The following is a 12199-nucleotide window of genomic DNA, read 5'->3' as shown; positions in this document are numbered from 1 at the left end:
ACTAAAGTGGCAATAATAACATACAGGGTTATTTTGAATACATAAAGAACTGTCAAATACACTATTACTGTGAATCCTCCCTGTAAGGTACATAGAATAGGTACTTCTAAACAGGGATAAGGTTCAGAACCCAAAGTTACACAGCTAATAACTGCGGTCTTTAAATCACTGACATTGATTCATCCTTGTAGATTATGCCTTCTCTCACTCTTTCAAGGCCAAACTTACACTCCCAGTGAAGCTTCTAAATCTTTTGACCAGAAACAGTTTCTCAACTCTTTAGATTACCCACAGGGCTTTAAATCTCTCTTATGACATGTCTTGTATCCTAACTTAGCTATATTTACAGATCTATGTATGGGTCTTAATACACTTGATGGTAAATTTCTGAAGAGCAGAGGGAGTGTCTTATTTATCTTTATAGCCCTTTTAGCATCTGGAAACACTCACATTTTTATTGAATGACTAGTGCAACTTGCCTGTTAATGTGAGTAATCCATTTTCAGAAAGTTTGCCATAAAAAAATATAAAAATAAATGGGCCCATTATGTAAATGTAAATAAATATACACCATTTGTGTGGGAGTTGTATTTTTTTTTTTAAATAAAGCCAGACATTAGATTTCTGAACAATCATAATAACCCTGATTATAATATTATATCTTTCAGGAAAATCTACTTGACTTACAGTAATACTATTTGCAGTTTCTTCCTTTCAGGGAATATAAGCCGCATTAAATTTAAAGTCTACTTGTATTGGTAGATTAAATTTTATTTGACTCAAAAGTAACATCTACCTCATTAGGAAAAGGTGGAGGACTGAACTCTAATCCTTTTCAATACTGTCAGAAATACTTTTATTCCCTGTGTTTTAGAAGAAAAACAGTGAAAAAAACGGCCTGACTCCCAAAAGTACCACCAAGCAATGTATACAACTCTGAAATCTTCTCGTGACAATGGAAGGCAATTAAAATACATAAGGGGAAATGCATCTGTTATATATATTTAATGTGTATAAATATATATATATACACACACACACAGATACACATAAAATGAGGAATTAAACCTTTTTTTTTTTTGCTTTCCAACAGTTATCTTACTTGTAGAGTCACTTTAAGCTTGAATGAATCCACATGCTTTTAACAAATAGGATTCTCATCAAAATGCTCTTGAAGGATCACACATAGTTTGGTGATTTGAGTTGAAAGCCAAATATGACTGAGCCTCAATGACTTACATATGTGTACCTGAGGAAAATATATAAAAATCAACCATTAAAAATGAAAGGGAAGAAAGAAACATAAAGTGATGAATCAAAGGACTAAGCTATTAGAAAAAAGAGTGCTTTTTTTATGAAAGGATATACTTTGTGATCATTAACATACTTCCACTAGAATATTTAAAATATGATTTGATTTATAATAATCCAATTTATATCAAGTATTTAAGGAATACACCTGCAACATAAAAGGCATATACAAAAACACTGATAATTTCTGAGAAAGTTATCGAGGCTATGTGGCCCAAACACAAGGGGGAATAAGGGTATATGGATTCTGTTTTTGGTTCTAACAATCTTACATGAGTTCTTTACAGACTTTAGGGGATTTTTTGAAAACTTTTCCTATGAAATATATCCACTCCATGTTAACTTTGATGACAATTATGTATTACTACTTCTTAAATCACACCTCTTTTTAGCTCTGAACTCATTCTTTCAGTCTTGTCTAAAATAGGCCAGAAATACTGCTTAAAAGGATCATTCTTAGCAATAGCCTGTATTTTTAAAACAAAATCTACAATTTAATAAAACTGCCTCACAGAGCTCACACGGTAACGTTTTGAGATTTGAACTGAGAAGTGTGAGAGGTTTATTTGATTCTTTTATTGCATTCTGGCAAAGTTCTTGACATTTTATAAATAATCTAAAAGGTTTAGGTCCTGGAATGGGGTCTCCAACAACATAAAATAAACAGCTAAAAATTTACACAACAAAATGCTCCTAAAAGCAGAGGAAGTAAACTCATATTACTGAAGGTTTGAAGACAGGCCTAAATCAATGGGCTTAAGTTTGATGTTTCAGCAAATTTTTCATTTTACATTATTATATGTCATGTTTGTTTTGTTATTTTAAAATGATTTATGTAGCTATCAACAAATAAAATTGATAGTCCAGGACAATGTACCGTGTTTACTTTGGCAGCTCAAACTCCTGACTCACTTTTCATTTTTTAATTATTTTTCTGTTAATTTTTTTTTTATTTAAGAGAGTAAACAATAATACTTAGAACCACCAAAAATGGATGTTAGTTAGCTTAACCACAGGCATATTTAAATAAAGTATCCATATAATCATTGCAAAGCCTACATTGGCGCAGTAAGTTTCATAAACCAATTTAAATAAATAATTTTTAAAGATACTTCAACCATTAAATACTCAAGCAAGATTCCCGTTCTGAATTATCCCATATCATAAGGAATCGATGCAGAAGAATCAGGCCTAGTATGTGCAGTTAGTTTCAATTTAGGAAACATCTTGTGGTATAGAAAAATAAATTATAAATTGATTGTTTTATCAGTAACTTTAGGACGCACATTTGTTGGAAATAGAAATGACATCTGTGGGTGATGGAAAAAACTTTTATTATTTTTAATTGGAAACATAATCTCCAATATGTTGCTTTGCTTAACCAAACTATTACAAAGGATATGACTTCATATGCATGTAAAATAACATAGAAGAAAAATAGAACTCAATCAATATTATGGTATGACACATCTGCTGAAATGATCAGATGTGTATATTAATTCCTAGAGCTAATGACAGATTTGAACAGGAGTCACTAAATTCCACTGCATGCACATCATGTCAAGTGAGTATGAACAATAATATCTTCATGGCAGTGGAGCCAAGAGAAATATCCCAACATCTTTGTACATGTGAGAACAATAGCAGATGTAGTTGATTTATAGCTAACTGAAGGATTAATGTCAAAGTGCTTATTAGATGTCATTCTGATTTCTCTAACATATGTTACTTAGTTTCTACAAAATGTACACATATAATGTATATTAACAGAAAACAGAAATGGCAACCGCACTGCTGGTTTGAAAGGATGTATGTACCCTAGAAAAGCCATGTTTTAATCAAAATCCCATTTCATAAAGGTAGAATAATCCCTATTTAATACTGTATGTTTGAAACTGTAATCAGATCATCTCCCTGGAGATATGATTTAATCAACCGTGGTTAAGCTGGATTAGGTGATGACATGTCTCCACCCATTTGGGAGGGTCTTGATAAGTTTCTGGAGTCCTATAAAAGAGGAAACATTTTGGAGAATGAAAGAGATTCAGAGAGAGCAGAGCAGAACGATATAGCCACAAGAAGCAGAGTCCACCAGCCAGCGACCTTTGGAGATGAAAAATGAAAATGCCTCCCAGGGAGCTTCATGAAACAGGAAGCCAGGAGAAGAAGATAGCAGATGATGCCGTGTTCGCTACGTACCTTTCCAGATGAGAAAGGAACCCTGACTGTGTTCACCACGTGCTTTCCAGATGAGAGAGAAACTCTGACTGTGTTTGCCATGTGTCTTTCACTTGAGAAAGAAACCCTGAACTTCATTGGCCTTCTTGAACCAAGGTATCTTTCCCTAGATGCCTTAGATTGAACATTTCTATAGACTCGGTTTAATTGGGACATTTTCTTGGCCTTGGAACTATAAACTAGCATCTGATTAAATTCTCATTTTTAACAGCCACTCTGTTTCTGGTATATTACATTCTGACAGTTAGCAAACTAGAACACACACTTTTTATAAACAAAAATATTCTAAGTACAAATATAAATGTCTTCTTTCTTTTGAAGATAAGATTGGTATCTAAATTATTGTAGTTATGATGGGTTCTCAATGCATACTGAAAACGATTACCAGTATAATTAATTAAAGGTGCCCAACAGGGACAGTTTGATTACTTAATAAAGAAAAAGGTATGATTTTATACAATACCCATTGTGATAAAGGAAAAATACATTTAATTAAAATTGTTATTCTGTGGCAACATGATCAAATGACTTCCTTAAATGGAGGTTAAGAAGAAAATACAACTGATAACTCTTTAATAATGGAAGTTATATAGAAAGGTTAGAACAAGTTACAGGGTAAGAGAAGAAAGGGGATATAAAAACTAAAATTAGTTATTTTATTTAGTCCCTAAACATGCAGAACAGCTTCTATGCCTCTAATCATTATGCTGCTCAGTAAATTGTTTGGCATGACTTGATTGGAAAAGACTTAGACTGGGAAAAGGTAGAAGTGAGTGTGCTAACCAGAATTCTGTCACACATATATATATATATAAGCAAAATAACCCTGAATAAATCACTTAGCTTTAGATTCCACAGGAATAAATCCAGAAATTTCTAGATTCTGTTTACTTCAAAGATTAGGAAATTAGGAATGTTTGAAATTCAGGCCATTTTTTATTTTCGTATCCTACGGTTGCCACTGCACGCTATAAAATGTGTAAGAATGGATAATTAGCTATAACATATAAACAGGGTCAAACTATATTTTTAATTTAATAAATCTATATACTATATACTAAATTTGATAAATCTAATAAGGCCAATTTTTCACTTTTCTGTTAACTATTACCTCTAAAAAGTTGCTTCTCCCTAGAAATGGTGAAACAAAGGAACTTTGCCCTAATTTGACTACTACACACTTCCACAAAGAAGCCTGAAATTGAACTAAATCCACAAAATGAAAAAGTTAGCCACAGGTAGCCTAGGAGAATTGCTTTTCCTGACTGACAAATTTAGCATCTTCCTAATCCTGATACCTAAATCTGTTCTGCAGACTAGAACAGTGGAAGATGTAACCTCAAAAAAATCTCTGCTCCTCTCTATATTAAGAGGAGCACTTTAAAATTTGAAAAAAATTATGATAAAAAATATGTTGATAAAGAAAATAAGGCATCTAAATCACCAAAAAGGCAAAAATCACATTACAAGCCAATATTTTTAATCTACAGGACCTTTCACAGAGATATTCAAAGCATTTTATAGAAATTAACTAAAAGTTTCATGACACTTCTGTGAAGAAACAGGTGTTATCTGTTTTTGAGACAGGTATTATCTGTTTTTTCCCAAACAGGGCAAAAAGAAACAAAGGAACTAAAGTTACTCAGTTTGCTCATAACATAGCTCCTATTCCAAATCTACTGTCTTGAATCTGAATACTGTCCTGAATTTGAATACTGTCTGAATCTTCAAGTTGTTTGAAAAGGGGCCCAACCCTATAAGAAATTACATTAACTCTCCACTTTTTGAAAAATGTTTGATATCCCACAAGATGTGAGTACACAGATAGTGTTGTTTTCCTTAGCATTTAACTTTATACTTAATTCAGTATCTGCCACATGGTGATTACTCATTATGTATTTGCTGAATAAATAAAAGCTATTAGTAATAGCTAACAGCTCCCATGACAGCTTATGCATCAGGTACTATATACTAAGTGCATTATGCACGTCATTTCATTTAATCCTATCAACAACTCAGTGAGGTGCTATTACTCCTCAACTTACTGATGAGGAAACTGAGGCTTAAGTTTAGTAACTGCCAAAGGTTGCAAATTGACAAGTCAGGATCATAGCTCAGGTATCCAACTTGGGATCCTATTTAAAGACCATCAATATACAAAGAAGAATAATAGACAGGCAGTAAGAAATTCATTCAATCTATATTCTAGTTCCTCTACTACCACTTCCTTGGAGAGAAGGGAAATTTCTTGCTGCTCTTTATATCCCCTAAAATGCCTAGTTTAGTACCTTACTCACATTACTCTTCATCAAATGTTTGCTGAATTAAACTGAAATCATATAAACAAATTAGACTTCATTGTCCTCATTTGTAAAATTGAGTTAATGTTAACTGCATAGTCTACCTCAGTCATTCTCAAAGTGTGATCCTGGACTTGAGAACTTTTACAGAAACGCAGATTCTCAGACCTACTAAATCAGAGGTTGGCGTTTTAACAAGCCCTCCAGGAGATTCTCATGCATGCTAAAGTTTGAGAACCACTGGTCTACCATAAGGATAATTATGAGACTCAAATGAATTTAATAATGTGAAACACCCTTCAAAATGAAAGGAATGATCATCATCTTTATTATTAAAACTAAATTATGTCCCTCCAAAAAATTAGCAATTGTGCTAAATACAGATAAAAATGAACATCAGAAATGAAATAGCAATGAGAAAGAATAGCCTCTTCAAAAAACAGTGCTGGAAAAACTGGACATCCACATGCAAAAGAATGGATGTGGCCTCCTACCTCATACCATATAAAGAAATTAATTCAAAATGGATCAAAGACCTAAATATTAGAAGTAAAACTATGAAACTCCTAGAAGAATACATAGGGGAATATTTTCAGGACCTTGTATTAGGCAATGAATTCTTAGATTTTACACTCAAAACACAAGCAACAAAAGAAAAAATAGATGTACTGGGCCTCACCAAAATTAAAAATTGCTGTGATTAAAGGGTATTATTAAGAAAGTTAAAAGTAAGCCTACAGAAAAAAAAAAAGTAGGCCTATAGAATGGGAGAAAATATTTGGAAACCATCCATCTGACAAGAGTTTATCATTCAGACTACATAAAGAACTCTAACAACTCAACAACAAAAAGACAAACAATTAAAAAATGAGTCAAAGTATGACATCCAGGGATAAAAGTCTCCCTGGTGGCATGGGAAATGACTCCTAGGGATGAGACTGATCCTGAAACCATGGGATAAACAATGCTATCCTGACAAAAAGGGGGAAAAGAAGTATAACAAGAAGATATCAGTGGCTGAGAGAGTTCAAATAGAGTCAAGAGGCTACATTGGAGGTCACTCTTACGTATGCTTCAGTTAAACATTGCTACCTAGCATAATTTGCCAAACCCAAATGAAAACCATTCCTGCCAATCCTAAAGAATATCTAGGGCATTATATAAAATTCTACAAAGGTTCCATGCACTAAGGTAAACTTCCAAAACCTACAACCTCTAGATAGGTCCCTGGACCAGATATGCCCTAAAATGCAGAGAGGCCAGCCTTTCTGGAACATCAGCTAGTTCCATTCCTCTATCCCGTATCATTGACGGCCTCTTCCAACATGAAAAAGTTGGGATGGGCATAGCCCAAATATCCCTAAAGAGTGGGAGAAAGATCAAAGGTGATGGTGGAGCTATATAGAAGGCTGGGTTAAATCATTTAGTATGAGTGCTGAATCATTACACTGATACTTCTTTTAGCCCCAAAACCTTAAAGCAGCTAGAAATAAAAAACTAAAATTGTGGGCTATAACCCATACAACTCTGAAATGTGTTCTATAACTAATTGTTGTGATGTACTTTGAAATTTATTGCTTTTATCTATATATATTATTTAAAGAGAAGGAGTATAATAGAAAAGATAGGATTTAACAAATGATTATGACTGCTAAATCATTATATTGATATTTTTGAGTGTCTTGAAAGAGCTAGAAGAAAAAACGAAATACTGTGGAACTGTAACACACACCAAATTTTAAAATCTGTTCTATAACTACATGTTAAAATGTACTTGGAATTTAATGTTTTTTTGTATGTTTGTTATATTTCAAAATAAAAAAAAAGAAAAACAATGAGCCAAGGACTTGAATAATTTTCTTAAGAACATACACAAATGGCCAATATGCATATGAAAAGATGTTCAACATAATTATTAGGAAAATGCAAATCAAAACTATGAGATACCATTTTACACCTACTAGAATGTCTATAACTAAAACAACGGAAAATAACAAGTGTTAGCAAAGATGCAGAGAAATAAGAACTCTTGTGCATTACCAGTAGAAATGTAAAATGGTGTAGCAACTATGGAAGATAGTTTGGTGGTTCCTCAGAAAGTTAAGTATATTAGGAGTCACATGACCTGGCAACCCTGCTTCTAAGTATACCCCCAAAAAGAATTGAGAGGAGGGACTTGGAGAGGAATCTGTACACAAACATCCACAGTAGCATTATTCACAATAGTCAAAAGAAAGAAGTAACCCAAATGTCCACCAACAAATGAAAGGATAAACAAAATGTCATATACACATACAAAGGGATATTACTAGGCCATAATAAGAAATGAAGTTCATATATATGCTACAACATGGATGATCCTTGAAGACATTATACTGAGTGAAATAAGTCATACAAAAATGACAAATCCTATATGATCTCATTTATATGAAATAACTAGAATTTGTAAATTCAAGGAGACAAAAAGATTACAGGATGGCAGAGGAGAGATAAAGGTGAGAAATGGGGAGTTAATGCTTAACAGTAGAGAGTTTTTGTTTGGGGTGATGGGAAAGTTTTGGAAATGGACTTTGGTGATGGTATCAAAACACTGTGAATATATAACACCAGCAAATTGTATACTTGAAAGTGGTTAAAGTAAGAAATGTTATATTGTATATATGTTATGATAAAAAATTCTTTAAAATGAGAAGCAAAACAGATCACAAAATATTTTTTTTAAGTACAATATAGTTCTAGATTTTAGCTGAGATTATGGACATATATGAGGAAATATATGAATATGAGCAAAAGATGACTGGTGATCAGTATCTAGAAATCTGATAATTCTGTCATATGGTACAGTCCAACACAGAGAACTGACATGCTGCACAGGATTCTTACCTGACCAGTGTCCAGTGGAGATGCCAGATCTGTCTGTACATGTCTCACTTACAGGTCTAAACACAGTCTCCCATCCACCAGTAGCATAGCGCCAATTCTGAGATTCTAAAATGAGTGTTCGCTGGGTACCATACGCAATCATGAAACAGTAGACCACATGATGGAGTTGACAGCCGTAGCCACAGCCTTTGTTGATATTACACACGAGTTTCTTGGCTTTGCTGCAGTCCTTGGGATTCTGAGAAGGAGGAAGAGAAGAAAGGATGGAGATAAGCTGTACAGTAAGGTCAACTTACATTTACAGGATGACAAGTGTCAAACATCATACAAGTCAGGGCTTATCCAGTTTATAGCCTATTAATCAAACACTCTAGCTTTAAGAATTAGGTTTCAAAGAATTCCATGAAAATCTCATGTGCATACTTAGAGAAAGGGAAACACAGTAAAAAAAAAAAAAATAGTTACTTTAGAAAATTTGCTAAGCATGTGAAATTAAGCAGTTATATTTTTAATTACTCATTCACTTCTCTATCATTTAGAACAAGCAAATTTGATGTTTCCAAACTGAAAGTTGCATACTCTGAGATCTTTATGAAAGGAGTAAAACAATCCATTTATTCCAGCAGCACTTCAGCATTCTGAGCTTACCTTCCTTAAAGAAACTCAAATTATCTTAAAGGAACAACTATAAAGTACCTACTATTTCCATCTGTATACAGAGTTCTACATGTCACAAACAAAATCTACTATTGTATTATGGAAGTAAAAGCTACTGAGGAAAAGGACATCTGAGTTCCACAATCACAAAATACCAGTTATGGGACTTTTTTTGTTGTTAAAACCATCTTTGATGACACCTATTGGTAATTTTAGCAATCATTCAAAGAACATGGTCTTTTGACTACCATAAGAATGTATTATGCAAATTTTTAATTGGGAGATCTATTTCTCCATCTGTATAATTTGCCATTAAGGTAGCAAATGGTTTAAACAATTAACACTATCTAGCAGTAGGTGAAGTGGGGTTAGCTAATGTGAGAATTTCTTTTTTTCCCTACACTCTAAAAATCCAATTTTGCTCTAATTCATATGGGCTGTTGCCAAATATCCCTAGGCATCATTTCAAAAAAATTTATTAATAAAACAACATATAAATATGTAAACATTCTTAACATTCCATACATGGTATACAATGGCTCACATATCATCACATAGTTGTATATTTATCCCATGATCATTTTTTGAACATTTGCATCACTCCAGAAAAAGTGAAAAAGAAAAAAGAAAAACTCACACATACCATACCCCTCACCCCATTGACCTCACTGACCACTAGTATTTCCATCTACCCAATTGATTTTAACCTTTGTTCCCCCTCCCTAGGCATCTTAATTCCTGAGATTCAAGGACTCTTTAGCCTAAGTTTTCCAAATAATTTTATCTGCAAAGGAGAGAGGAAGGGTGTCTCTATGAATAGAATCTTTTCTCCCAGATACCAAGAGGCAAGGTAATCAGTGCTCAACTTCTATGAGCCTTAAATGAAGCAGATTACCAAAACTCAAATCTCCAATTATGCTCCAGAGATAATATCTGCTCTGTCAAGTAGAACTCAAGAAATAAAAGGTACAATGGTGAGGTTATAAAATGATTATGAGAGAAAAGCTAGGGAGAGATAATGCAAAACACCTACCTTAAAAGCAGTAATTTTCACAATTAAATGTATCACAGCAAGCTGTTTTTGTTTTAAATTAAATTGGAACCTATACCATCAAGAATTTTAGATGGGGAAACTGTGGGAAGATAGCATAAATGGAGGCTCCAGGCATGAGTCCTTCAACCAGGACTGACTGAATCAAAGATTTCTAAACTCTGGAGTCCAGCATCTAGAGAAGAGCATGCAGAAGAGGCTGGTAAATTACGGTAAATAATTTACCACTCCATGGGGCAGCTACCAGTGCCCATCCCTAATTCTCCCAGTAGGGAGCAGTGGGGTCTGGCACCTGGCTTAGCTTCCTCTTCTGCCAGAGAAGGACATAAAAATTCACTACCCAAGCAACAGGATGAGGGGATGATATAACTGATAACTGCTTTTGCTATGTAGGATGGCTGGGGCCCCAGTTCTAGGGTGACCTTATTCCAGTGGACCCAGAAAAAGGTGTCAGAGGAGACTTAAAGAAGGTATGCTTCCTCAGAGCTGCAGAAGACAGTTAAAGGTGGCACTGGCTGAGAAGTGGCTAGGAAGACAGCATATTTGGGGAAGCTATAGGAGCTTCTGGAGTCTTCCTGCACCCAATTTCATTGCCTCCCTAGGGCATCTTGTAGCTGGCTTGCTCTCCCTTTGTGGGTTCCTAGCCTTTTTCCAGTTGGGAAAAACTGACTCACAGAACTCCTCTCAGATTTGTTCCCCCTCCCAGGATTTGCCTTCAGGCAAAGTACCTTGAGATAATAAAAGTAATATAAGAAACAACTGAGCAAGATAGTCTAGGGGAAAGATTTATCTGTTTCAACTCCTGCAGTGTATGACCTGGGAGAGGGAGACCTGTTTCCAGAGAAGTAGAGGAGACATTCAAATTCCTATATACAGGAGAATTCCTAAGGCCACTACCAAGCACAAACCAAGGCAAAGTACAAGGAGGCACCTGTACTTGGCATTCGCCTTGGGCTGATCTTCCCGATAGGAGGGCTGAACTCAAAAGGGAAACCACCCAACACCAAGCCAATTGTAAAGGCAAAAGGTGCTTTTTTGCTTAGATTTGTTTGGTTCTGTTAGCTCCTGACACATAAGAAAATCTGGCTGGCTATACACTCAAGAGACAGACACCTCAGGGAACAAATCCCAGAGTCAACATATTAAAATCTTAAAACATACAGTGTACAGCAAATTATAAGACAAACAGGGAAACAGGAAATGAAGGCCCATCCAAAGGAAGAGGATAAAATCCAGAACACATCTATGAAGAAGTTCAGATTGTGGACATACCAGACAAAGATGTTAAGAAAACGGCCATCAGTATGCTTAAGCAGATGAAGGATATAGAGAACTAAAGGATACTGGAAAACAATGAATGAACAATATAAGACGCTTAATACAGAGATACAGAGACAGAAATTTTAAAAAGGAGCCAAGCAAAAGTATAGGAGTTGAAGACCACAATAACCAAAATGAAAAATTTCCTGTAAGGCTTTGTCAGCAGGTTGGAGCTAGAAGAAGAAAGAATCAGAGAACTTGAAGACAAAACAACTGAAATGAGTTAGGCTGAGCATCAGGAAGAAAAAAAAAATTATATAAAGAGGAAAATAGCCTAAGAGCAATCCCTCTACTTGATATATACCTAAAAGAACTGAAAGCAGGGACTAAAATAGCTATTTTCAAACAGACATTCATAGCGGCATTATTCACATTTTCCAGAAGATGGGAGCATTTCAAGTGCTGCTTCAATGATGAATAGATAAACAAAATGTGGTAT

General features: G+C 34.5%; 1 protein-coding gene across 7 annotated transcripts in view; it reads right to left on the bottom strand.

The window, feature by feature from the left end:
• FUT8 (fucosyltransferase 8) overlaps positions 1 to 12199 on the bottom strand; it is a 330921-nt gene that overhangs the window by 66688 nt on the left and 252034 nt on the right. For all 7 annotated transcript variants that reach the window (XM_077122732.1, XM_077122728.1, XM_077122731.1 and 4 more), the window contains one exon: positions 8733 to 8970. In XM_077122732.1, coding sequence (XP_076978847.1) covers positions 8733 to 8970 — 238 coding nt within the window. The remainder of the gene's footprint in view (positions 1 to 8732; positions 8971 to 12199) is intronic.

The sequence above is a fragment of the Tamandua tetradactyla genome, chromosome 12 (genome assembly GCF_023851605.1).
Source record: "Tamandua tetradactyla isolate mTamTet1 chromosome 12, mTamTet1.pri, whole genome shotgun sequence".
NCBI classification, from domain to species: Eukaryota; Metazoa; Chordata; class Mammalia; order Pilosa; family Myrmecophagidae; genus Tamandua; species Tamandua tetradactyla.
The sequence above is the reverse complement of the archived record's forward strand: the minus strand, read 5'-3'. Positions and strand labels throughout refer to the sequence as shown.